This window comes from Hemitrygon akajei, chromosome 8 (genome assembly GCF_048418815.1).
Source record: "Hemitrygon akajei chromosome 8, sHemAka1.3, whole genome shotgun sequence".
Taxonomy (NCBI): Eukaryota; Metazoa; Chordata; class Chondrichthyes; order Myliobatiformes; family Dasyatidae; genus Hemitrygon; species Hemitrygon akajei.
In genome coordinates this window covers 60752150-60777689 of record NC_133131.1, presented here as the reverse complement: position 1 = coordinate 60777689, position 25540 = coordinate 60752150, and the positions used below count along the sequence as shown (strand labels likewise).

General features: G+C 43.1%; 1 protein-coding gene across 3 annotated transcripts; it reads right to left on the bottom strand.

The window, feature by feature from the left end:
* Window positions 1-619: 619 nt before the first annotated feature.
* Window positions 620-20015, bottom strand: LOC140731923 (uncharacterized). Of its 3 annotated transcripts, XR_012099940.1 has the most exons (3): window positions 19973-20015; window positions 10157-12124; window positions 620-5073 (listed from the first exon to the last, which is right to left on the bottom strand). XR_012099940.1 is itself a non-coding variant. In XM_073053908.1 (2 exons), the coding sequence occupies exon 2, from the start codon at window positions 11662-11664 to the stop codon at window positions 10405-10407; it is 1260 nt and encodes a 419-aa protein (XP_072910009.1). In that variant the 5' UTR covers window positions 11665-12124; window positions 19973-20015; the 3' UTR covers window positions 5113-10404. The 3 variants fall into 3 exon arrangements, 2 of the variants coding, with proteins under 2 accessions (XP_072910009.1, XP_072910010.1); XM_073053908.1 differs by lacking the exon at window positions 620-5073 and having other exon boundaries at window positions 5113-12124; XM_073053909.1 differs by lacking the exons at window positions 620-5073; window positions 19973-20015 and adding an exon at window positions 19145-19166 and having other exon boundaries at window positions 5113-12124.
* Window positions 20016-25540: the final 5525 nt, after the last annotated feature.

The window sequence follows — 25540 nt, the reverse complement described above, 5'->3', positions numbered from 1 at the left end:
CAACTGGTAATTCTACAGCTGGGACTGGAATTTTCTCAGTCTGCATTGAAGCTTAACGTTTCAGGTGGACGTTGGTTGTGAGGAAATCACTGACTACATTGCCAGTGGGATGTCATATTGGGTCAAATACTTCGGAGTTTCGTGATGAGGTAACTATGAGGAAAGATGAAGTTGGTCAGTGATGTTGTCGCTGGAATTTGGTAAAGCCTGTACCCGTATAGAAACTGATCTGAAAAGTTACATCACATTGGATTCACGGGGAGATAGTGAGATGCATTCACACCAGGCTCGATGGCAGGAAGCAGAGGGTGATGATTGAAGATGGATTTAGCAAATTAAGGCTTGTGGCCAGTGCGATGTGTGTGTCACTATTGAGCCCTCTGTAATTCATTCTTCGGCGACATTAAACCTAATTCTGATTCTGATCTATGTGTATCGATGGGCAGTATCTGTCTGATTAGCAACTTTTTAAGGACTTTATCTCCTTCCCTTAATCAAAAATCAAATATTTTCGCATCCAACTTTCAACATCATCTGTTGACTATGTAACATATTTAATATTCTGTTCAGCACCTGTTATTCCATTAAAACGGTGATACAATGTTTTCTCTTTTATTCTGTCAGCAGTGGTAGAGGACTGGCTCTGTAATGCAGGGGTCTCAGTATTGTATCTGAGTTGCATATTTGCCAGCACCTTTTCTCGCGGCTGACTCGTGTAATAGTGCAAATATTATGGGTTTGCACCAATAACCTCAATGTTCATAAATAGATGTACAGATAGATACTTTATTGATCCCAAAGGTTATTACGATGTCACAATAGGTTTACAAGTGCACAGATATAAATATTAAAAGAGAAGTAAAATGAATAAAGTTAAGGTTACCCAAGAGAGTCTAACAGAAGGGAGTAATCACTTCCCCAGTTATAGGTTGATTCATTATGGAGCTTAATGGTCAAGGGCAAGAATTACTTCATATAGCGCTCTTTGGAGCAGTGCAGTCATCTTAGTCTGTGCAGCCAAGGTGGCACGCAGAGGGTGAGAAACATTGTCCAGAATTGCCAGGATTTTCCTCAGGGTCCTTTGTTCTACCATGGACTCCAGTTTGCCTAGATTGACTCCTGCAGCATATCCAGAAAACATCACCAGAACAAAGTAACTGTGAGTCATATTTAAAGGTCCATCATCACAGTGAAACAACAAGGTAGTTCTGACTTTGCTGTTTAATGAATGTTAATATACTTGGTGCTGATGCAGAGATTCGACTCGCAATGTTAGAGTGGAATCAGCATGTATGAGGTGGACACATAAGAGGAATACAGACTACCATCTCCATCAGCGATGTCCAGATAATGCACTGTCATTACACAGAGTGGGCTGACAACATCGAAAATGGTGTCGCAATCGCAACATCAGCCATCTCTTGGGGCTTCATGACCGGTGCTGCCTTCAGTTCTGTGAACTGATGTGTCTTATTTCCCCATTGGTGTTATGGTTCCCCAAAGTAGAGAACTAATTACTATTTAGTGGTAATCAACACCAGTCACTGTACAAGTTGTTCTCATTATCGGTAACTGATTATTCTATAAAGGAATGTTATTCTGTGTCTCAGCTACAGTTAGGACAGAAACATCCAGAGGCAGTGAACGCTCAACGTCTGATCTGTGGTGTATTTTCTCCAGTAGTCGCAGAAGGAATGAGGTTGTTTGAATTTATTTGCTTGCTTTTTTATGAAAAGCAGAAATTTAGAAAATTCAGAGAAGTTTGAAGCCCGGGATTAACAATTTTAGAAGTACAGGCTATTTGTTATACAGTAATTGAAATTATTGGTGTGCTGGGCAAGTACCTGTCCATTACATTTTTTTTTAAACAAAATATACTTTATTCAAAAATAAAATTATGTACAATAAACCATTCAATGACTCTCAGTCCTTTACAAATGTTTCCATTACAGTCTTTACATTCCCACACTTCTGCCACCCAGGTGGCACTCTGTTACTTCATATTTAAATACACTTGTTGAGGGGTATACACCCCGCCCCCCCCACCCCTCAACTCATGCGGGAGAAGAACCCTAGACTGTGGTCCTTCCCCACTGGGCCCTTGCAGTGGCTGCACCAAGTTTGAGTGCGTCCCTCAGCATGTACTCCTGCAGCCGAGAATGTGCCAGTCGGCAGCATTCCCCCACGGACATCTCCGTGTGCTGGTAGACCATCAAGTTTTGGGCCAACCAAAGAGCGTCTTTCACCGAGTTAATGATCTGCCAGAAGCACTGGATGTTGGTCTCGGTGTGCGTCCCCGGGAACAGCCTATAGATCAGAGTCCTCTGTTACGCAGCTGCTGGGGATGAACCTCGACACTGTCCCTTCCATCCTCCTCCACACCTTCTCGGCGAACCCACAGTGTGCAAAGAGGTGGGTCACTGACTCCTCCTCACTGCAGTCCTCCCGAGAGCAGAGGGGTATGGAGATGACGTTCCGGGCATACCGGAAGGATTGGACTGAAAGGGCCCCTCTCACTGCCAGCCAGACAAGGTCTTGGTGCCTGTTGGCGATGAGGCATTTTGCCAGATGAACTGGATGGTCTGCTCCATCACGTCCTTCTCCTGCAGTGCCTGCAGGACCTTATGTGCTGACCACTGCCTGATGGCCCTGTGGCAAAGGCGTTGACCTGGAAGAACTGTTCTACGAAGGACAGGTATGGTGGCAACGACCAGCTGACAGGGGTGTTGCGCGGTAAGGGGGCCAGACCCATCCTTAGTAGCCAGGGCGACAGGTAGAACTTGGGCACATAGTGGTACTTGGTGCCTACGTACCTGGGATCCACACACAACCTGATGCAGCCACACACGAAGCTAGCCATCAGGGTGAGGGCAACATTGGGGATGTTTTTGCCCCCATTGTTCAGGGACCGTCTGACCCGCTCTATCTTGGATCTCCAGACAAATCTGAGGACGGCTCGGGTGATTTCCGAGCTGAAGGAGCAGGGCACTGGCCACACCTGCGCCAAGTACAGCAGCCCTGAGAGCACCCCACACCTGATGACCAGGTTCTTGTCCGCTATTGATAGGGAGCGCCCTCCCCACAGTCCCAGTTTCTTTTTGACCTTGGCAGTCCGCTCCTGCCAGTTCCTGTTGCATGCCTCGGCCCCTCCGAACCAGATCCCCAACACCTTCATGTGATCAGACCTGATGGTGGATCAGTCGGGCCAGTTGCCAAAGAGCGTGGCTTCGCTCTTCATGCGGTTGACCCTGGCCCCCGACGCCTGCTTGAACTGTTCACAGATGCTGATCAGCCTGCGAACTGACCTCGGATCAGAGCAGAAGACGGTGACGTTGTCCATGTACAGGAAGGTTTTGACTTGGGTCCCTCCACTGCCTGGCAGCGTCACCCCTCTTATGCCCCCATCCCTCCTGATGGCTTCGGCAAAGATTTCTATGCAGCACACAAACAAGACAGCGGAGAGAGGGCAGCCCTGCCTGACCCCAGACCTGATGGGGAAGCTGTCTGTTCCCCACTCGTTGACCTAGATTGTGCTAGATTGTCTGTGTAGAGCAGTTTGATCCAATTCTGGATTCTCTCCCCAAATCCCATTTTGGAGAGTACATCCATATGGAGGCAGCAGCATCATGTTGCTCTCAGCAACTGTTGAGGTGACTTTAATCTATGTTAGTTTTTAAAAAGCGTTCACACCACTGTTTTCTTTCTGAGATGACCTTCTGGTTCTCACTCACATTCCACGTTAGAATCGTTGCATCCACAGGCCCCTTTCAAACGAGGTTGTCCGTAAATCACCTGATGCTTCGAAGCAATTAGCAGAACCAGAGATGTTAACTAATGACCTGATCTATCAGCACTCCCTTTCAGATCTTCAAATTGTGTCTGCAGTTAAAACGCTATCTTGGTCCTCTCAGTCTCCTGTCTGGTATTAATACCAATTGATATTTTAAGCTGGAACTTGTCGCCGGAACTGCTTGCAGCCTTTCCATTTATGAAATGAGACATCGAACTGTACAGAGACAGCACACACAATCCATGTATATCAATACCTCCTGTAACTATCGGAACTCATTAATTCAAGCATTTCCACAGGGGCGATAGATTAAGAAATTTTAACTCCCAGCAAATAGCTTCGATTTCCACTTGTGAAAATGTGCTCCTCTTTCTTGTTTGGTTTCATCGCCGGCAATTCTGATATTATTATCCCTCACTAATTCCCCAATTAGAGGATTAAAGTAACAATTCACATGATCCCTGGATCCACAATCTCATAAATTACAGGCAAGGCAGATTATTCTCCATCCCGGAATGACATTGATGAAAATGTTGAGCCTGTACAATAACTTGGTTGTTTCGTGTGTTTCGTCACCGAGACCGACATTTGTTTAGTGGGGGACGAAAGACTCGTCTAATGACAGGAGCTGAAATGATGCAGGATTTCCTCTCACATCCCAGGATAAATGATGCTCTGCTCCGGCTGTAGCTCAGTGACTGTGGTCATTCCACAAACTGGCACACACGCAGCCTCCAAAGGCTGATCAAATTTTGCAATTTTCACCAGAAATCTTTCATTCTTCTTTTTGTAAAATAAACTGAGCTGCTCTATCTCCATTTCTTCCACCTGTGTTGAATTAAGCCATGCTGCAATTTCCATTCTTTGGCAATTCCCAAATTCTTCTCAATTTTACTGGTGTCAGCACTGTTCCTTCTAAACTACTTGACTGCATATCCCGCGCACATAGCGTTTGTTGTTGAACAGCTAGAATTTTATTCTATATAATGTTATTTTGAAATTATGCTAATATAATTTTGAAATCTTTGTTGATATCACTGTGACATACTCTAAAACTTTCTAAATAATAAACGTACCACTATCTTTAGTTTGAAACATTTTAGAACTTCAACAAATTTATACTGTCAGTGTTTGAAGTTACAGCACTGTTACAAATAGCAATAACAACCAGAAAGGACGGCGGTAGCTCACTTTCAATAAACTGCCGACCATTGTTCCTGTCCGTTGTGTTGATAGCCTGCCATTGTTTACTCCTGTGGTAAGTAGTGCTCGGTGTTGGTTTCCTGTGCATTGGACAAAAGAAAATGTAAAATGCAGCACAGATTTCAGAGCGTGTAAACATTTCATGCCCGGAGCAATGGCTGGTCCACACAGTTGTGAAGAATTGCGCCTCCAATCCTCTAACTTCCCACTCTTTTCTTGCTATATTATATGACCCTGCTTTTGCTTTTCACAAAAACAGGAGAAAATCTGTGGATGCTGGAAATCCAAGCAACACATACACAAAATGCTGGAGGAACCTAGGAGGCCAGGAAGCATCTATGGGAAATAGTAAACAGTCGACGTTTTGGGCCGAGACCCTTCATCAGGACCGGTGGACAAAAATGAGATGTCAGAAGTAAAAGTATGGGGAAGAAAAGGGTGGAAGAAGTGGTAGGTGATAGGTGAAACTGGGAGAGGGGGATTAGCAAAGGAAAAAACTTCTTAGGATATAATTTCCTAAACAATTCTTGAAAGACCATTGCTAATGCCTCCACATCTTTTCAGTCATTTCTTTCAGATCTCTGGGGTGTACACCATCTGGTCCAAGTGACCAATTTACCTTCAGACTATCTCTGTTTCCCAAGAACCTTCTCCCAAGTAATGTAACATTGCACATTCTGACCACTGACATTTGGGACTTCCATATCCTTGCCAGTGTCTTTCACAGATAAGAGTGATGTACAATACTTATTCAGTTCATCTGCCATCACCTTGCATCCCCCATCCCATTACTACCTCTCCAGCGTCATTTTTCAGTGGTTCGATATCCACTTCCACCTCTCTTTTACACTATATGCACCTGAAGAAAAATATGGTATCCCCTTTAATATTACTGGCAAGTTCACCTATGTATTCCAGCTTTTCCTTCTTAATTATTTTAGTAGCATTCTGTTGGTTTTTAAAAGATTTCCAATCCTCTAACTTCCTAGTAATTTTTGCTCTATGCCCTCCATTTGGTTTTTATGTTGTCTTTGGTTTCTCTAATCAGCCACTGTTTTGTCATCTTACCTTTAGAATACTACTTCCTCTTTGTGATGTACATATCCTGTGCCTTCCAAATTGCTTCCAGAAATTCCAGCCATTCCTGCTGTTTTCATCCTTGCCCGTGTTCTTTTCAAATCAATTTTGACTAATTTTTCTCTCATGTCTCTCTAATTCTCTTTATTCCACATCTGACTTTAGCTTCTCCTTCTCTAATGTCAGGGTGAATTTGATTATATTAAGATCACTTGCCCTTAAGGGTTCTTTGAAATTAAGTGACCTAATTAATTCCGGTTCATTACAACACCCAATCCAGAATAGCTGATCCCCAAGTGGGCTCAAACACTAGCTGCTCTAAAAAAGCATCTTGTAAGCATTCTAGGAATTCCTCCTCTTGAGACCAACACCATCCTAATTTTCCTAATCACCTGCATGACAATCCCCCATGACTATTGTAACATTGCCCTTTTGGCATGCATTTTCTGTTTCCCTTTGTAATTTGTGGACCACATACTGTCTGAATTTTATAAATCTCAATCTTCAGTTGATTCTTATGAAATGAATGCTTTTTTTACGAAAGATTGTTTTCCCTAAAATTTCTGCTGAGGATCAAAAAACTCTTGATGCCCAAATTACTGAATCCGAAATCCATAAAGCTATTTTTTCAATGCAATCTGGTAAGGCCCTGGGACTTGATGGTTATCCGGTAGAATTTTATAAAAAATTTGGAAAACTGCTTTCTCCATATATGTCAGAGATGTTTAAGGATTCTTTTGTGAAAAGTGACTTACCCTCTACTTTCTATGAAGCTTCTATTTCTTTAATCCTCAAAAAGGATAAAGATCCTACTGATTGTGCCTCATACAGACCTATTTCATTACTGAATGTTGATGCTAAGATTCTCTCAAAGATAATGGCCAATCAGTTGGAGAGTATTTTGGGTAAAATCATTTTTAAAGATCAAACAGGTTTTATAAAGGGTCGTCATTCTTTTTCAAATGTTCGGACATTATTTAACATTATATATTCGCCCTCTTCTAAAACTCCACAATGTGTTATATCTTTGGATGCTGAAAAAGCATTTGATCGAGTCGAATGGAAATATTTATTTAACGTTTCAGAAAAATTTGGTTTTGGTATTAATTTTAATAATTGGATTTAAATGATATATAAAGCTCCTGTTGCTACTGTTGTCACCAATAACTGTAGGTCTCCCCTTTTTCAGCTATCACAGGGGACAAGACAAGGTTGTCCATTAAGTCCTTTGTTATTTAACTTAATATTAGAACACCTTGCTATTGCTCTTCGTGAAGCTAGAAATATTCATGGGATTTTTATGAATGAGACCATGCACAAGATCTCTCCTTATGCTGATGATTTATTGGTATATATATCTAAGCCTGAAGAATCTATCCCTGCTTTGCTAAAATTATTTGACAAATTTGGAGATTTTTCAGGATATAAAATAAATTTTAGTAAAAGTGAATTACTTCCTTTAAATGAATTTGTCTCTATATATGATAATATTCCTTTCAAAGTTACGGATTCTTTTAGATACTTAGCTGTCAAAATTACAAAAAAATTTAAGGATCTTTATAAAGCTCATTTTCCTCCTTTAGTGGACTCTATGAAGTACTCATTTAGTAGATGGAGCCCACTTACATTTTCACTTGTTGGTCGTATTCATATAGTTAATATGATGATTTTACCAAAATTTTTATATTTATTTCAGAATATTCCTGTTTTTTTGACTAAGAAGTTTTTTGATCAGATTGACTCTATTATTCTATCTTTTATTTGGGATAATAAAAGACCAAGGATCAGTAAAAATCATTTACAAAAGTTGAAAAAGGACGGAGGTCTCGCTTTGCCTAATCTAAGAATGTATTATTGGGCTGTTAATTTGCAATATATGTCCTTTTGGTTATATTGGAGTGATAGGAATGACCGGCCAATCTGGGTAGACCTGGAACTGAGAGCTGTGAAACAGTTTTATTTAACTTTGTTATTAGGAGTTGCTCTACCTATACAATTAGCTAAAGCTGCTAATTTAAATTTATATCCCGTGGTTAAGCACTCTTTACAAATTTGGCTCCAGTTCTGCAATTTTTTTAATCTTAAACAATTTAAACTTTGTAGTATAATTTATTGTAATTACTTTTTTAAACCTTCCTGGAGTGATCCAATTTTTTTTACTTTACAAAAAAGTCTTTTTTGGACTTATTTAAAGAAGGCAGATTGATGTCTTTTGAACAATTAGTTGATAAATATTCTCTTTCATATTCACACTTTCTACAATATCTTCAAGTTAGACATTTTTTACAAAAATATTTAAGTAATTTTCCTTATATATTGGAGGCTGACTTGTTAGATACTATTATGAATATGAACCCCTTGATGAAAGGTTCTATTGGAAGAATTTATAATTTAATATTACAATGGGATAAGCTTCCTTTACTTAAGATTAAACAGGATTGGGAGAAAGAACTCAATTTGACTTTTATATGGGAGGACTGGACGCGGATTCTGAAGTTGGTTAACTCTTCCTCGGACTATGCTAGTCATTCACTGACTCAATTTAAAATTGTACATCGTTACCATTGGACGAAAGAGAGACTTTCTAAAATATTTCCCAATGTTGACAAGTATTGTGATAGATGTAAAACTGAGATAGCCACACTGACACATATGTTCTGGTCATGTTCTATATTAAAACCATTCTGGAAGTCAGTCTTTTCGACAATTTCTAAAGCACTTAGAATCAACTTACAAACTAATAAATTGACTTTTTGGAATAATTCCTCAAAATATTCACGGTATTTCTCTGTCTGACCAACGTGTTACTGCGTTTGTTACATTGATAGCTAGGAAGGCCATTTTGTTGAAATGGAAGGATATATCTGCTCCTACTTTGTCACAATGGTTCTCTCAAATGATGCTGCGTCTCAGTTTGGAGAAAATTAGAAGTCGAACCTTTGAACCTTTATTTGATCTTGAGAAGAGATGGGGCTCATTTGCTTGTTACTATCATTTCAGTTAACCTCCACAATCTAAGTGTAAATTTTGTTTTGATTTTTTTTTCTTCTTGGTGGCGGTTTGATGTTTATTTTTAGAAGCTTTCTATATGACGCATGGCTCTGGGGTTGTGCCCTCAATAGGTCTTTTTTTTTCTCACTTTTCTTGCTTAGTAGGGGTTTGTTTTATTCACAAAAATTTTCAATGTTTAATATAATTTTTTTGAGGCATTGTAAGTGTTGTTACTTTGATATACCTGTGTATTTTTGAATAATAATGATAATAAAAAGATTTGAAAAGCAAAGAGAAAACCCGGAAGTGCTCTTCCAGCTGTTTTCAGATAGAATAATCCATAATAACCAGCCAGATATAATATTACTGGATAAACAAAAGGAACAACTGCCATAGTAGATAAAACCATTCCTAATACACACACGTTCCTCGACCAGTGGAGCACCTCACAACAGGCATCATTTGTGACATCAGTCAGACAACATAATTATTCCCTTTGTCAATCAGCTTCCAAGTGTTGCTACTCTGTCATTCGTTGCCACGCCCCGTTGTTGATCCCCTTCTCCTCATCATATGTTCTTACCCCGACCATCGTCCAGAGCCCCAAACTCTGCCCTGTGCAGACCTGCCTCTGGTTTCTGACTCTGCTCCATTGAACATCCAACTAATGGTTTCCCATTCTGCTTTCAGTCTTCAGAGGACAGTGGTGTTTTCTAACAACCCTTTAGAAACAGGGAAAATGACCCATAATATGGAAATGAGCTGTGAATAAGGAGTTTAACTACCAATGTCATTCTTCCTCAGCCCAGAGACTTGAGGGGTGAAGAAGATCTCAGACAGAACTGCAGTCAGCTCCACTTCTACAGTCTGCAGAAAATTCAGGAGAAACCTCTTCACCCACAGAGTGTTGACTGTTTGGAACCCATCACCACAGGGAGAGCGAGAGGTGAACAACAGGGGAGGATTTAAAAGGACCGTCGTGGAACAGAATCACTGGCAGAGTCCAGCCGGCATGACTTGACTCTCAACTGTACACTAGCTATGTTATAAATTCACGAAGTACTGGAGACAAAGTTCAAAATAGAACTGACTTACTTGTCTCAGATCCAGAATACTAAACTCTGGTCCCATTAAAGGTGAATGTGCAGCAGAAGAAACTCCTCCCATGCCCAGTGACCAGGGTGCAGAACTGGGTGTGGTGAGCAGCAGCAATAATTGCTGAGTTCAGCACCAACAGTCACTCTCGAAATTCCATTCAGCAATGGTGATGGATAAATATCCAGCATGCAGCTTATTGAAACTTTTTCCCCAGTATGAACCCGGTAGTGTGTCACAAGGTTAGATTACTGATTGAATCCACAGCAGGTGAATGGCATCTCTCCAGTGTGAACTGACTGGTGTTTCTGTAGGTGGGATGACTGAGTGAATCCCCTCCCACAGTATAGGCAGGTGAACGGCTTCTCCCCAGTATGAACTCGCTGATGTGTCTGTAGGGTAGATGACTGAGTGAATCTCTTCTCACAGACGGAGCAGATAAATGGCTTCTTCCCAGTGTGAACTCGCTGGTGACTCTGTAGTTCGGACGACTGAGTGAATCTCTTCCCACAATCTGAGCAGATGAACGGCTTCTCCCCAGTGTGAACTCGCTGGTGACTCTGTAGTTCAGACGACTGAGTGAATCTCTTCCCACAGACTGAGCAGATGAACGGCTTCTCCCCAGTGTGAACTCGCTGGTGTCTCTGTAGGTTGGATGAATGAGTGAATCTCTTCCCACAGTCTGAGCAGATGAACGGCTTCTCCCCAGTGTGAACTCGCTGGTGATTCTGTAGGTCAGATGACTGAGTGAATCTCTTCCCACAGTCTGAGCAGATGAATGGCCTCTCTCCAGTGTGGAATTGCTGATGTACCTTCAGCTTAGAAGAGTAAGTGAATCCCTTCCCACATTCTGAGCAGATGAATGGCTTCTCCCCAGTGTGAATTCGCTGGTGACTCTTTAGGGTGGATGACTGAGTGAATCCTTTCCCACAGTCTGAGCAGGTAAACGGCCTCTCCCCAGTGTGAACTCGCTGGTGATTCTGTAGGTCGGATGACTGAGTGAATCCTTTCCCACAGTCTGAACAGGTGAACGGCCTCTCCCCAGTGTGAACTGACTGGTGTCTCTGTAGATGGGATGATTGAGTGAATCCCCTCCCACATTCTGAGCAGGTGAACTCCCCAGTGTGAACTCGCTGGTGTGTCAGTAGGTGAGATGACAAAGTGAATCCTTTCCCACAGTCTAAGCAGATGAACGGCTTCTCCCCGGTGTGAACTCGCTGGTGACTCTGCAGGTCAGATGACTGAGTGAATCCCTTCCCACAGTCCAAGCAAGTGAACGGCCTCTCTCCAGTGTGAACTCGCTGATGTACCTTCAGTTTAGATGAGTAAATGAATCCCTTCCCACAGTCCAAGCAGGTAAACGGCCGCTCCCTGGTGTGAACTGGCTGGTGAGCCATTAGGTCAGATGACTGAGTGAATCCCTTCCCACAGTCTGAGTAGGTGAACGGCTTCTCTCCAGCGTGAACTCGCTGATGTACCTTCAGTTTAGATGAGCAAGTGAATTCCATCCCACAGTCCAAGCAGGTGAACGGCCTCTCCCCGGTGTGAACTCGCTGGTGACTCTGTAGGTTGGATGACCGAGGGAATCCCTTCCCACAGTCAGAGTAGGTGAATGGCCGCTCCCCCGGTGTGAACTCGCTGGTGAGCCATTTGTTCAGATGACTGAGTGAATCTTTTCCCAGAAATTCAGCAGATGACCAGCCTCTGCCCGGTGTGAACCCGGTGTACACAGGTGGGATGATCGACTGAATCCTTTCTCTCACACAGAACAGATGAATGGCCTTGCCCAGTGTGAACTTGCTGATGTACCTTCAATTGAGATGACCGAGTGAATCCATTCCCACAGTCTGAGCAGGAAGGATGGTCGATTGAATCCTTTGCTCCACTTCTTAAATATCTAGACAGAAACAGCAAAACTGGCATGCCATGTTCCAGATTCCTGGAGACAAATTCCTTCTCGTTTTTAACCTGTAAAAAAATTTACAAAATCCATCAATGGGTGTAGGACAACATTTTGGATGAGAACACTTGATTTGCCAAGGTGTGATCTAGTATCACACTGTTACAGTGAGGTTCAACCCAAATTGGAGAGAGAAATCACCTTCTGTCTGGGCACAGTGCTGGGATCTGGAATGACCATCAAATTCTCTGATGCTCTTCCTGTCTCTATAACAATGGGGCATTTCTGCCGGCTCCAAATTGTGCCTTGGCTCAGTTTGACTCTCTCCATTGGTATTATTCCCTGTTCCTGCTGAGCTGCATGGGTGCCTGGTCCCACAGTAACTGAAACAGTCTCACGCAAATAGTCTTTCTTGACATTCAGCTAGGATTTCCCTTATGTATTATTAACTTAAAGTGCCACAATTTTAACGCCATGTTAAAAAATTCCTGCTGAGATGTATGGTTGGTCCACACAACTGTTGAAAGGACTTAGAGTGATTTTTTTGTATTATTTCAGGTTCTTATCACAGTTATAGAGAAGTACAACACAGAAACAGGCCCTTTGGGCCATCTATTTAAATTGCCCACTCCCATACCCCTACCATCCTGGTACCTATACAAACCTCTTAAATGTTGAAATTGAGCTCACGTGCACCAGTTGTGCTGTCTGCTGATTTCACACCCGGATGACCGTCTGTGTGAAGAAGTTTCCCCTCATGTTCCCTTAATATCTCACCTTTCACCCATAACCCATGGCCTCTGGTTGTGGTTGCACCCAATCTCAGTAGTAAAAGCCAGCTTGCCTTTACCCTATCTACACCCCTCATAATTGTGGTATACCTCCATCAAATCTCCCCTCAATCTTTTATGTTCCAAGGAATAAAGTCTTGTTCAATCTTTCCTTATAACCCAAGTCCTCCAGACCTGGCAACATCCTTGTAAATTTTCTCTGAACTCTTTGAAACTCTTTCACATCTTCCCTGCAGTTTGGTGACCAAAACTGCACACAATACTCTAAATTAAGCCTCACCAATAACTGGTACAAAGTCAACATAACATCCATCTCCTGTACTCGGTACTTTGGTTTATGAAGGCCAATATGCCAAAATCTTTCTTTCCGTCACTATCGAACTGTGACACCACTTTCAGTGAAATATAGACCTGTATTCCCAGATTCCTTTCTTCTACAGCACTCCTCAGTGCCCTACCAGTCACTGTGAAAGATCGAGATCCTACAAAATGCAACACCTCACACTTGTCTGCATTAAATTCCATTTTGCATTTCTCAACCCATTTCCCCAGCTGGTCCAGATTGCACTGCAAGCCATGATAGTCTTCCTCGCTGTCCACTACACCACAATCTTGGTGTCATCCACAAATTTGCTGATCCAGCTAACCATGTTAATATCCAGATTACTGATATAGATGACAAACAACAGATTGAGCACCGATCCCTATGGCATACCACTAGTCATGGGCCTCCAGTCAGAGAGGCAATTATCTGCTACTACACTCTGGCTTCTCCCAAAGACAGTGTCTCATCCAATTTACTATCTCATCCTGAATGCTCAGTGACTGAACATTCTTGACCAACCTCTCATTTGACACTTTGTCCAGTGCCTTGCTAAAGTCCATGCAGACAACATCCACTGCCTTGACTTCATCCACTTTCCTGATAACATCCTCGAGAGACTCTATAAGATTGGTTAGACATGACCTACCATGCACAAAGCCATGCTGTCTATCCTTAATCAGTCCAGATTTATCCAAATACTTATATATCCGGCTCCTGCACATACGTTCCAATAACTTTCCCACTACTGATGTCAAGCTCACCAATGTAAAATTTCCCTGTTTAATTTTACAGCCTTTCTTGAACAGCAGAACAACATTGGCTGTCCTCCAATCCCTCACCTGTCACTAAGGATGATCTAAATATCTGTGCTTCGGTTCCAAAAATTTCTGCACTTGTCTTCCGCAGGATCCCAGGTAACAACTTATCAGGCCCTGGGGATTTATCCATGTTAATTTGCCTTAAGACAGCAAACACCTCCACCTCTGTAATCTGTACAGGGTCCATGGAGTTGATGCTGCGTTGCCTCACTTCTATAGACTGTGTCCATCTGCTGAGTGAATACGGATGCAAAAAAAAAATCTCTCCCATCTATTTTGTCTCCTCATATGGATTACCATTCTGATTTTCCAGAGGACTAATTTTTTCCCTTGCAATTTTTTTTTACTCTTAACATATCTGCAGAATCCCTGAGGATTCTCCTTCACCTTGTCTGCTGAGGCAACCTCATGCCTTCTTTTATTTCTTTCATAAGTGTTCACTTCAATTTCCTGTATCTCATAAGTACCCTATTTGTTCCTATTTGCCTGTATCTGGTATACATCTCCTTTTTATTGATCTGGGAGATGAAAGCCAAAGGGGTGATAGAGCTGAATGGTGGGAGGTGGAGGTGGGGGGGGGGGTCTTTAAACTAAAGTTGCAGGGATAATGGGAGCCTGAATAACAGAACAGATAGTGGAGAGGTTGTGGAGATAGATGTTGTTTAGACCGCAGACGAAGTCAGGATTGAAAAACATTGAGCATGGTGCAGTGAATTTGCTGAGGCCCATATATTTCAATACAAGGAGCATCGTAGGAAAGGTGGATGTGTTCAAGGCATGGGTCAACACCTGGAATTATGACACTAGGATATGGCAACTGTGGACTAAGACAGGCTGCTTTACAGCAAAGGTGTGCTTGGTAAATGGGAGGCCTTCAAAGTGAAATTTTAGAAGTATGAAGTGGGTATGTGCTTATCAGAATAAAAGATAAAGATAGAAACTGTAGGGAACCTTGGTTTTCAAGAGATATTGAGACCTTGGTGAAGCACAAAATGGAGTTGCATAACAGGGACAGGCAGGCAGGTTCTTATGGAGTATAAGAAATGCCAGAGAACAAATAAGATATAAATCAGGACGGCTAAAAGGCATGAGATTGCCATTGCAGAAAAGACGAAGGATAATCCTCAGGGATTCTAAAGATAGATTAAGAGCAAAAGGATTGCAGGGCACAAAGTTGGTCCTCTGGAAGACCGGAATGGCAATCCATGTATGGAACCAAAGCAGATGGGAGAGAGCTGAAATATTTTTTCATCTCTATTTACTCAGGAGATGGACACAAAGTCTATGGGAGTGTGGAAAAGTGGCATTAAAATCGTGGACCCAGTACAGATTAAAGAAGAGATGTTTGCTATCCCGAAGCAGATTAGGGTGGATAAATCTCCAGGGCATGACAAGGTGCTCCCTGGGACACTAAGGGAGGCAAGTGCAGAAACTGTCAGGGCCCCTAGCAGGGAGAATTAAATCATCCTTAGTGACGGGAGAGTTATCAGAGAGTTACAGGATAGCCAAAGTTATTTCACTGTTCAACGTAGAACATAGAAATTTACAGCATATTCCAGGCCATTCAGCCAACAATTTTGTGCCAACCATGATCTAGAAACTGTCTAGAAATTCCCTAGCGCATAGACCTCTATTTTTCTAAGCTCCATGTACCTATCTAAGAGGCTGTTAAAAGACCCTATTGTATCTGCCTCGACCATCGCTGCTTGCAGTGCATTCCACGCACCCACCACTCTCTGTGTAAAAAAACTTACCCCTGACATCCCCTTGGCACCTATTTCTAAGCACCTTAAAACTATGCTCCTCGTGTAAGCCATTTTAGCCTTGGGAAAAGCCTCTGGCTATCCACACGATCCATGCCCCTCATCATTTTATATACCTAAAAAATGCTGTGAGCATAAACAAGGAAATTATACATTGCTTTGAGGATTTGTTGGAAGTATACAAAATTATGAGGGCACAGATAGAGTAAATGCAAGCACTGATGTTGGGTGGGATGACAACCAGAGCTCATGGGTAAGTGGCTTCCCCATCTAACGAAAATTTAACGGAAACATGTGGAAAAGCTCTTCACTGAATTGACTGTGAGAGCGTGGAATGAAAGGCCAGCACAAGTGGTGCATGTGAGCTCGATTTCACCATTAGATGGTTTGGATAGGTACCTGGATGGTAGTGGTCCCAGTGCAGGTCATTGCATTAGACAGCTTAAATGTTATCAGCATGGTCCAGGTGGGACAAAGATGGTCTGTTTCTTCACTGAACTTCTCCATGCTTCTTTGACAAAGAATCTGGCCAAACTTGATTGGAAGGGGAAAATGGTAGGAATGACGATGGAGCAGCAATGGCTGGAGTTTCTGGGAGCAATTTGGGAGGTGAGTGATAGATACATCCCAATGAAGCATCCAAAAGCAGGATGACACAACCATGGCTGAAATGAGAAGCCAAAACCAACATAAAAGCCAAAGAGAGGGCAAATAATAAAGAAAAAACTATTGGGAAGCTTTTAAAAACCAACAGAACATGACTAAAAAAAAAATCAGATGAGGTCAGGACATGGAATTATGATACTGTAATCATTAATGAGTCTTGGTAGCAGCCAACAGTCTGAGGCATTTAGAGGAACAACATATGCAGGGCCTCAATATCTCCTGAAACCAATATAACCTGCACCAGTTACCTTTCAACTTTTATTTTGGCAGGCACATACAAACTCTATACCCTCAAAATTTCACTTCTGAAGTCCTCCCACTACCAAGTACTCCTTTGCCAGAAAACAGGCTGTCCCAATTCACACTTTCAGACACCATCAAAATTGACCTTTCTCCAATTTAGAATCTCAAACAGTGGTCCAGACCTCTCTTTTTCTATATTTACTTGGAATCTCATGGCATTATGATCACTAGATACAAAGTGTTCCCATACACTAATTACTGTCACTAGACCTGGATCATTTCCTAATAGCTTATTGCACATTTCTACGTCGGAAATTCTACATATTGATTAAGGGCACATTTGACAAACTCCACCCCATCTAGTCCTTTTACAGTATAGGAGTGCTAGTCAATATATGGAAATTTAAAATCACTTACAATCTCAACCTTTGTGCATAGTCTGCAATCTCTCTACAAATTTGTTCCTCTAAATCCCTCACACTGTTGGGTGCAACCAACTCCCAGTAATGGCTACAATATCATAATTACATGTCCTGGGCTCATCTGGCTTTCCTACGATGCTTCTTGCATTGTGATATACACAGCTCAGCACATCATGCTCAACCATTTGACTGCTTACTTTGTCTGAGGTCTGAACAACATCTGTCTGGTGTCAAGAAAACAACCTCTCCCTCAATGTCGCAAAAACAAAGGAGCTGATTGTGGACAACAGGAGGAAAGGAGACAGGCTAACCCCTATTGACATCAATGGATCTGCTATTGAGAGGGTGAGCTTTAAGTTCCTCGGCGTACACACCACCGAGGATCTCACCTGTTCTGTACATACTGGCTGTGTGGTGAAAAAGGCACAGCAGCACCTCTTTCACCTCAGACTGTTGAAGAAGTTTGGTATGGTTCCCCAAATCCCAAGAACTTTCTACAGGGGCACACTTGAGAGCATCCTGAGAGTCTGCATCACTGCCTGGTATGGGAACTGTACTTCCCTCAGTCACAGGACTCTGCAGAGAATGGTCGGACAGCCCGGCCCATCTGTAGTTGTAAACTTCCCGCTGTCCAGGGCATTAACATTATTGTATAATATTATTGTTGTAAAAAACATTATTGTTGCAGCTGCTCCCATCCGGGAAATGGTACTGCCAGGACCAACAGGCTCTGGGACAGCTTCTTCTACCAGGCCATCAGACTGCTTAATTCATGCTGATACAATTGTATTTCTAGGTTATATTGAATGTCCTATTGGACATATTATTGTAAATTACATAAATTGCACATTACACATTTAGATGGAGACATAGCGTAAAGATTTCTACTCCTCATGTATATGAATGATACAAGTAATAAAGTCAATTCTATTCAACTTCTCCACTATCTGTTCTGTCATTCTGGCTCCAATCCTCCTTGCAACTTTAGTTTAACCACTTTTTTAGTTTAATCACCCTTTAGAAGGATGAAAGGGGATCTGATTGAAACATATAAGATTATTAAGGGATTGGACACGCTAGAGGCAGGAAACATGTTCCCGATGTTGGGAGAGACCAGAACCAGAGGCCACAGTTTAAGAATTAGGGGTAGGCCATTTAGAATGGAGTTGAGGAAAAACTTTTTCACTCAGAGAGTTGTGGATCTGTGGAGCGCTCTGCCTCAGAAGGTAGTGCAGGCCAATTCTCTGGATGCTTTCAAGAAAGAGTTAGCTAGAGCTCTTAAAGATAGCAGAATCAAGGGATATGGGGTGAAGGCAGGAACGGGGTACTGACTGTGGATAATCAGCCATGATCACAGTGAATGGTGATGCTGGCTCGAAGGGCTGAATGGCGCACTCCTGCACCTATTGTCTATTGTCCAAGCCTTACCACTAGGATATTAGTCCCCTTCTAGTTCTGCTCCTCTAACTAATGAATCCCTGACAGGTAATTTCCTCTGTCTTTTCAGAGGTGATTTCCTCTGACTTTCCTCTGCCAGGTAATTCCCCCCAACAGTTTCTAAAGTGGTCTACCTGTTGTTGTGTGAGATGGCACAAGAGTACTCTGCGATGGCTATTTAACCTCATTCCCCTTCTTCTCACCCAGTTTCCTGTGTCCTGCACCTTGGGTGTAATTCACATCTCTTCATGTCATATCTATCACCCCATCCAACTCCCAGATTATCTGGAATTCATCTATTTCCAGCTCCAACTCCATAAAGTACAGGTTACAAGCTGCAGCTGGTTACACATATTGTAGGTCACGGACATAAGAGGTCTCCCCACCTTCCTACCAATGTCCACTCTAATTTGAAATATGTGCACAAAAATATTGTGATACACAATTTTTACCCAGTGGCAACAAGGTCAGCACTGAATTTTATATTTCGAGGTATTCATTTCAACAGCTAGCAAATCACTTTCAATAAGAACTCTGATCTCCTCTGGGTTTGATCGAGTTCATCTGCACTCTCACACAATCTATGTAGTAGGCCTGTAGCGGGTAATGAAGGATTTTCTCACCAGAGCTTTTGCACAACGTCCATGTGTGACTTGCTTGCAAAATGATGCTTTAAAAAGTCAGATTTCCAAATATCTCTCCACTTCTTTCCACTTGCAAATTCTCCAGCAACTTCTGCATCGCCACAATACACACAGGTAACACCAGTTTCTGTACTGGACATAAATATTTCCCCTGAACCCCATCCCAGGTGACTGATGGTGGTGAACTCATTGATAGCAATGCCAATGAATATGAAGGGAAGGGCAGTAGTCTCTCTCACTGGAGTCTGGCACATTTATGATGTGAAAGCTATTTGTTGCTCAGGGCAAAAGTGTTTGAAATCACTATGTACTCAGAGAGAATGGGTCTAAACCTGTTCTCACGGGTAAAAAGATCAGAATAACAGTAGGTAGAACAAACAACGCACACAAAATTCTGGAGGAACTCAGCAGGCCACGCAGCATCTATGGAAAAGAGTACTGATGCTGAGTTCCTCCAGCAATTTGTGTGTGTTGCTTGGATTTCTAACATCTTCAGATTTTCTCTTGTTTGTGATTGGAGGTAAAACAAAGGTGATTTTCTCAACTGGTGCCGTAAAAGATTTTGTTCCCTTTCTCCAAGTTCCTAATCCTTGCATTTAGATAGTTGGAGCTCAGCTCTGTCTGTGAGGTCCATCGGTTCACATTCCCTCATCAGCTGGAAGTTCCCCGGAGCCCGTGGACGGATCGTGGGGCTGAGAGAAAGGGAAGACAACAGGACTGTGCCGGGATTACGGGCAACAGTGTCCGAAATTCACAGCAATTCTCCCTCAGTCTGTGTTAAAATAGGTGCGCAAGAATCAATCTTACCTGCAGCCGAGACTGAGGCCTTTTTGTACTGCGCATGCGCGATATTTGGGAACGCCCGCATCTGTGACGCCTGCGCATTTGATCGGTGCTTCAGCGACGGCTGAACTTGTTACGCAGAGCTTTCTGGGTAATCACGGTGGCATTGAAAGTTTCTGCGAGTACCGATTCCATGTCCATACTTCAGTTTATTTTGTGTAGAAAACTCAGCAGCTCTTTTAACGCAGAAAGCAGCTCCCATAAAACAATACACTTAATATCAGCAAACTTTCCGCGTGTTTAATACCAAATTAGAACCTTCTTACAAATGCAGATATTAAACACAAGAGATTCTGCTGTTGCTGGAAATACAGAGACGCATACAAACAAAATGCTGGAGGAACTCTGCAGTTCAGGCAGCAACTAAGCAGAAGAGTACTATATACAGTCTCGGCACGCCGAGGGGGCTCGGCTTAAATGTTGTCTACTTATTCCTCTCCACGTTTGTTGCCTGATCTGTTTATTTCCACCAGTATTTTGCAGAAATTAACCACCTTTTTTCATTCAACCAGTTTCCAAATGTTTCTGATCTTTCATTTGTAGCCACATCCTGCTGGTCTGATTTCTCTTCCTCCTCGTAAACTCTAGACCCCATCTCTCTCTGGAGCTCCAAAGCCCTGACTCAGGCTGGCAACTCTTTGGTTTCTGACTCCACTCCATCGAAAATGCATTCGCTGGTCTCTTATCAGACTTTAGAGGTGCATTGCAATAACCCAGCTGTCTGAGGCACAGTCCTTTGCCATGAGTGAATATAACCCAAAACATTGGAAAGAGCGGGGAAGGAGTTTAACCAACTTCATTCAGAGCCCTGAAGAACGTCAAAACCACAGTGAGCTCATTGTCTTATTCAGTCTGGAGAAAATCATGCAGGAAATTCATGCAGTTGTATAAGATAATGAGAATCATTGATCGTGTGGATAGCTACAGGCTTTTTCATAGGATGGAAATGGCTAAAACGAGGGGGCATGGTTTTAAGGTGCTTGGAAGTAGTTGCAAGGGAGATGTCAGAGGTAAATTTGTTACACAAAGAATGATGGATGTGCGGAATGCACTGCCGGTGATGGTGGCAGAAGCGAACACAATAGGGTATTTTAAGAGAATCTTAGATAGGCACATGGAGCCTAGAAAAATAGAAGGCCATGCAGTAGGACAATTCTAGGCAGTTTCTAGAATCGGTTACATGGTTGGCACAACATTGTGGGCTGAAGGGCCTGTCATGTATTCCAGATTTATATGATTCTCTGATATTCAAGAGATATCCCTTCTCCAAGGGAGTGGTGTCTAGTTGCAACTTGTCATCACAGGGAGAGTGAGAGGGGAGCGGCAGTGATAGCTTTTGATATACTGATATGGAACAAAAACATGAGCAGGGACCAGATGGGCTGACTGGCCTCTCTAGTGTACATTCTGAGTTTGGCAGAGACAGTAAGTACTTGAGACACTGGATTTGATACAGAACTGATTTATCTTTCACAGATCCACAATATTAAACACCAGTCTAGTTTAAGGCTAACATCAACATCCAGTCCCTATATACCTCTATCCCCCACCAGAAAGGTCTCCAAGCTCTCCGTTTCTTCCTGGATTCCAGACCCAGCCAGTCACCTTCTACCACCACTCTTCTCCGCCTCGCAGAATTAGTCCTCACCCTTAACAATTTCTCCTTTGGCTCCTCCCACTTCCTCCAAACTAAAGGTGTAGCCATGGGCACCCGCATGGGTCCTAGCTATGCCTGCCTTTTTGTCGGCCATGTGGAGCAATCTATGTTCCAAGCCTACACCGGTATCTGTCCTCCTCTTTTCTTGCGTTATATCGACGACTGCATCGATGCTGCTTCCTGCACGCATGCTGAGCTCGTTGACTTAATTAACTTCGCCTCCAACTTTCACCCCGCCCTCAAATTCACCTGGTCTATTTCCAACACCTCCCTCCCCTTTCTAGATCTTTCTGTTTCTATCTCTGGAGACAGCCTATCCACTGACGTCTACCACAAACCTACTAACTCCCACAGCTACCTAGACTATTCCTCCTCCCACCCTGTCTCCTGCAAAAATGCTATCCCTTTCTCTCAATTCCTCTGCTTCCGCCGCATCTGCTCTCAGGATGAGGCCTTTCATTCTAGGACAAAGGAGATGTCTTCCTTTTTTAAAGAAAGGGGCTTCCCTTCGTTCATTATCAACTCAGCCCTCCATCACATCTCCCGTATTTCACGCACCTCTGCCCTCACCCCATCCCCCTGCCAGCCCACCAGGGATAGAGTCCGCCTGGTCCTCCCCTATCACCCTAAAAGCCTACAGATCCAACGCATAATCCTCCGTAACTTCCGCCACCTCCTACGTGATCCCACCACCAACCACATCTTCCCCTCCCCCCCCCCACTCTCGGCTTTCCGCAGGGATCGCTTCCTACGCGACTCCCTTGTCCATTCATCCCCCCCATCCCTCCCCATGGACCTCCCTCCGGGCACTCATCCCTGCAAACGGAAGAAGTGCTACACCTGCCCCCACACTTCTTCCCTCACCACCATCCCAGGCCCCAGACAGTCCTTTCAGGTGAGGCACCACTTCACCTGCGAGTCAGCTGGGGTGATATACTGTATCTGGTGCTCCCGATGTGGCCATTTATACATTGGGGAGACCCGCTGCAGACTGGGAGACCGTTTCGCTGAACACCGGCGTTCGGTCCTCCAGCAGTGGCGGGATCTCCCTGTGGCCACACACTTCAATTCCACAGACCACTCCCACTCCGACATGTCTGTCCATGGCCTCCTCTACCGTCAAGATGAGGCCACACGCAGGTCGATGGAGCAATACCTTATCTCCCGCCTAGGTAACCTCCTTCCTGCCGGCATGAATATCCAACTCACTGACCTCTGTTGATACCCCTGCGCCCCACCCTTACCCCCATCCCTATCTGTTATTTTAGTCTGGTTCTCTTTCTCTCTCTTTTTTCCCCCCTCACTATAATCTCACCCCCCAGCCCTACCTTTCTTTCTCTTTTATTTCCCATAATTCTCCACCTTCCCCCTAGCCCATTTCCCTCCAGCCTATCACTTCCCAGCTCTCTACTTTATCCCTCCCCCCACTTCTTATCCCCCCTCGACCATCCCATGTTACCATATAACCATATAACAATCACAGCACGGAAACAGGCCATTCCGGCCGTCCGAGTCCATGCCAAACTCTTAATCTCACCTAGTCCCACCTGCCCGCACTCAGCCCATAACCCTCCACTCCTTTCCTGTCCATATACCTATCCAATTTTACCTTAAATGACACAACTGAACTGGCCTCTACTACTTCTACAGGAAGCTCATTCCACACAGCTATCACTCTCTGAGTAAAGAAATACCCCCTCGTGTTTCCCTTAAACTTTTGCCCCCTAACTCTCAAATCATGTCCTCTCGTTTGAATCTCCCCTACTCTCAATGGAAACAGCCTATTCACGTCAACTCTATCTGTCCCTCTCAAAATTTTAAATACCTCGATTAAATCCCCCCTCAACCTTCTACGCTCCAATGAATAGAGACCTAACTTGTTCAACCTTTCTCGATAACTTAAGCGCTGAAACCCAGGTAACATCCTAGTAAATCGTCTCTGCACTCTCTCTAATTTATTGATATCTTTCCTATAATTCAGTGACCAGAACTGTACACAATATTACAAATTTGGCCTTACTAATGCCTTGTACAATTTTAACATTACATCCCAACTTCTGTACTCAATGCTCTGATTTATAAAGGCCAGCGTTCCAAAAGCCTTCTTCACCACCCTATCTACATGAGACTCCACCTTCAGGGAACTATGCACTGTTATTCCTAGATCTTTCTGTTCCACTGCATTCCTCAATGCCCTACCATTTACCCTGTATGTTCTATTTGGATTATTCCTGCCAAAATGTAGAACCTCACACTTCTCAGCATTAAACTCCATCTGCCAACGTTCAGCCCATTCTTCTAACTGGCATAAATCTCCCTGAAAGCTTTGAAAACCCACCTCATTATCCACAACATCTCCTACCTTAGTATCATTGGCATACTTACTAATCCAATTTACCACCCCATCATCCAGATCATTTATGTATATTACAAACAACATTGGGCCCAAAACAGATCCCTGAGGCACCCCGCTAGTCACCGGCCTCCATCCCGATAAACAATTATCCACCACTACTCGCTGGCATCTCCCATCTAGCCACTGTTGAATCCATTTTATTACTCCAGCATTAATACCTAACGACTGAACCTTCTTAACTAACCTTCCATGTGGAACTTTGTCAAAGGCCTTGCTGAAGTCCATATAGACTACATCCACTGCCTTACCCTCGTCAACATTCCTCGTAACTTCTTCAAAAAATTCAATAAGGTTTGTCAAACATGACCTTCCACACACAAATCCATGCTGGCTACTCCTAATCAGATCCTGTCTATCCAGATAATTATAAATACTATCTCTAAGAATACTTTCCATTAATTTACCCACCACTGATGTCAAACTGACAGGTCTATAATTGCCAGGCTTACTTCTAGAACCCTTTTTAAACAATGGAACCACATGAGCAATACGCCAATCCTCCGGCACAATCCCCGTTTCTAATGACATCTGAAAGATCTCCGTCAGAGCTCCTGCTATCTCTACACAAACTTCCCTCGAGGTCCTGGGGAATATCCGGTCAGGACCTGGAGATTTATCCACTTTTAAATTTCTTAAAAGCGCCAGTACTTCCACCTCTTTAATTGTCATAGGTTCCATAACTTCCTTACTTGTTTCCCACACCTTACACAATTCAATATCCTTCTCCTTAGTGAATACCGAAGAGAAGAAATCGTTCAAAATCTCTCCCATCTCCCTCGGCTCCACACATAACTGACCACCCTGATTCTCTAAGGGACCAATTTTATCCCTCTTGCTTTTAATATAACTGTAGAAACCTTTCAGATTTACTTCCACCTTATTTGCCAAACCAAACTCGTATCTTCTTTTAGCTTTTCTAATCTCTTTCTTAAGATTCCTTTTACATTCTTTATATTCCTCGAGCAATTCCTTTACTCCATGCTGCCCATATCTATTGTAGATATCCCTCTTTTTCCGAACCAAGTTTCTAATATCCCTTGAAAACCATGGCGCTTTCAAACCTTTAACCTTTCCTTTCAACCTAACAGGAACATAAAGATTCTGTACCCTCATAATTTCACCCTTAAATGACCTCCATTTCTCTATTACATCCTTCCCATAAAACAACTTGACCCAATCCACTCTCTCTAAATCCCTGCACATCTCCTCAAAGTTAGCCTTTCTCCAATCAAAAATCTCAACTCTAGGTCCAGTCCTGTCCTTCTCCATAATTATATTGAAGCTAATGCTATTGTGATCACTGGACCCGAAGTGCTCCCCAATACATACATCTGTCAGCTGACCTATCGCATTCCCTAACAGGAGATCCAACACTGCCCCATCTCTAGTCGGTACTTCTATATATTGTTGCAAAAAACTATCCTGCACACATTTCACAAACTCTAAACCAGTGATGTCA

What these genes read in the sequence shown, in the direction of transcription:
- LOC140731923 (XM_073053908.1), bottom strand. Translation starts at nt 11,664, where the DNA reads ATGGAATTCACTTGCTCATCTAAACTGAAGGTACATCAGCGAGTTCAC.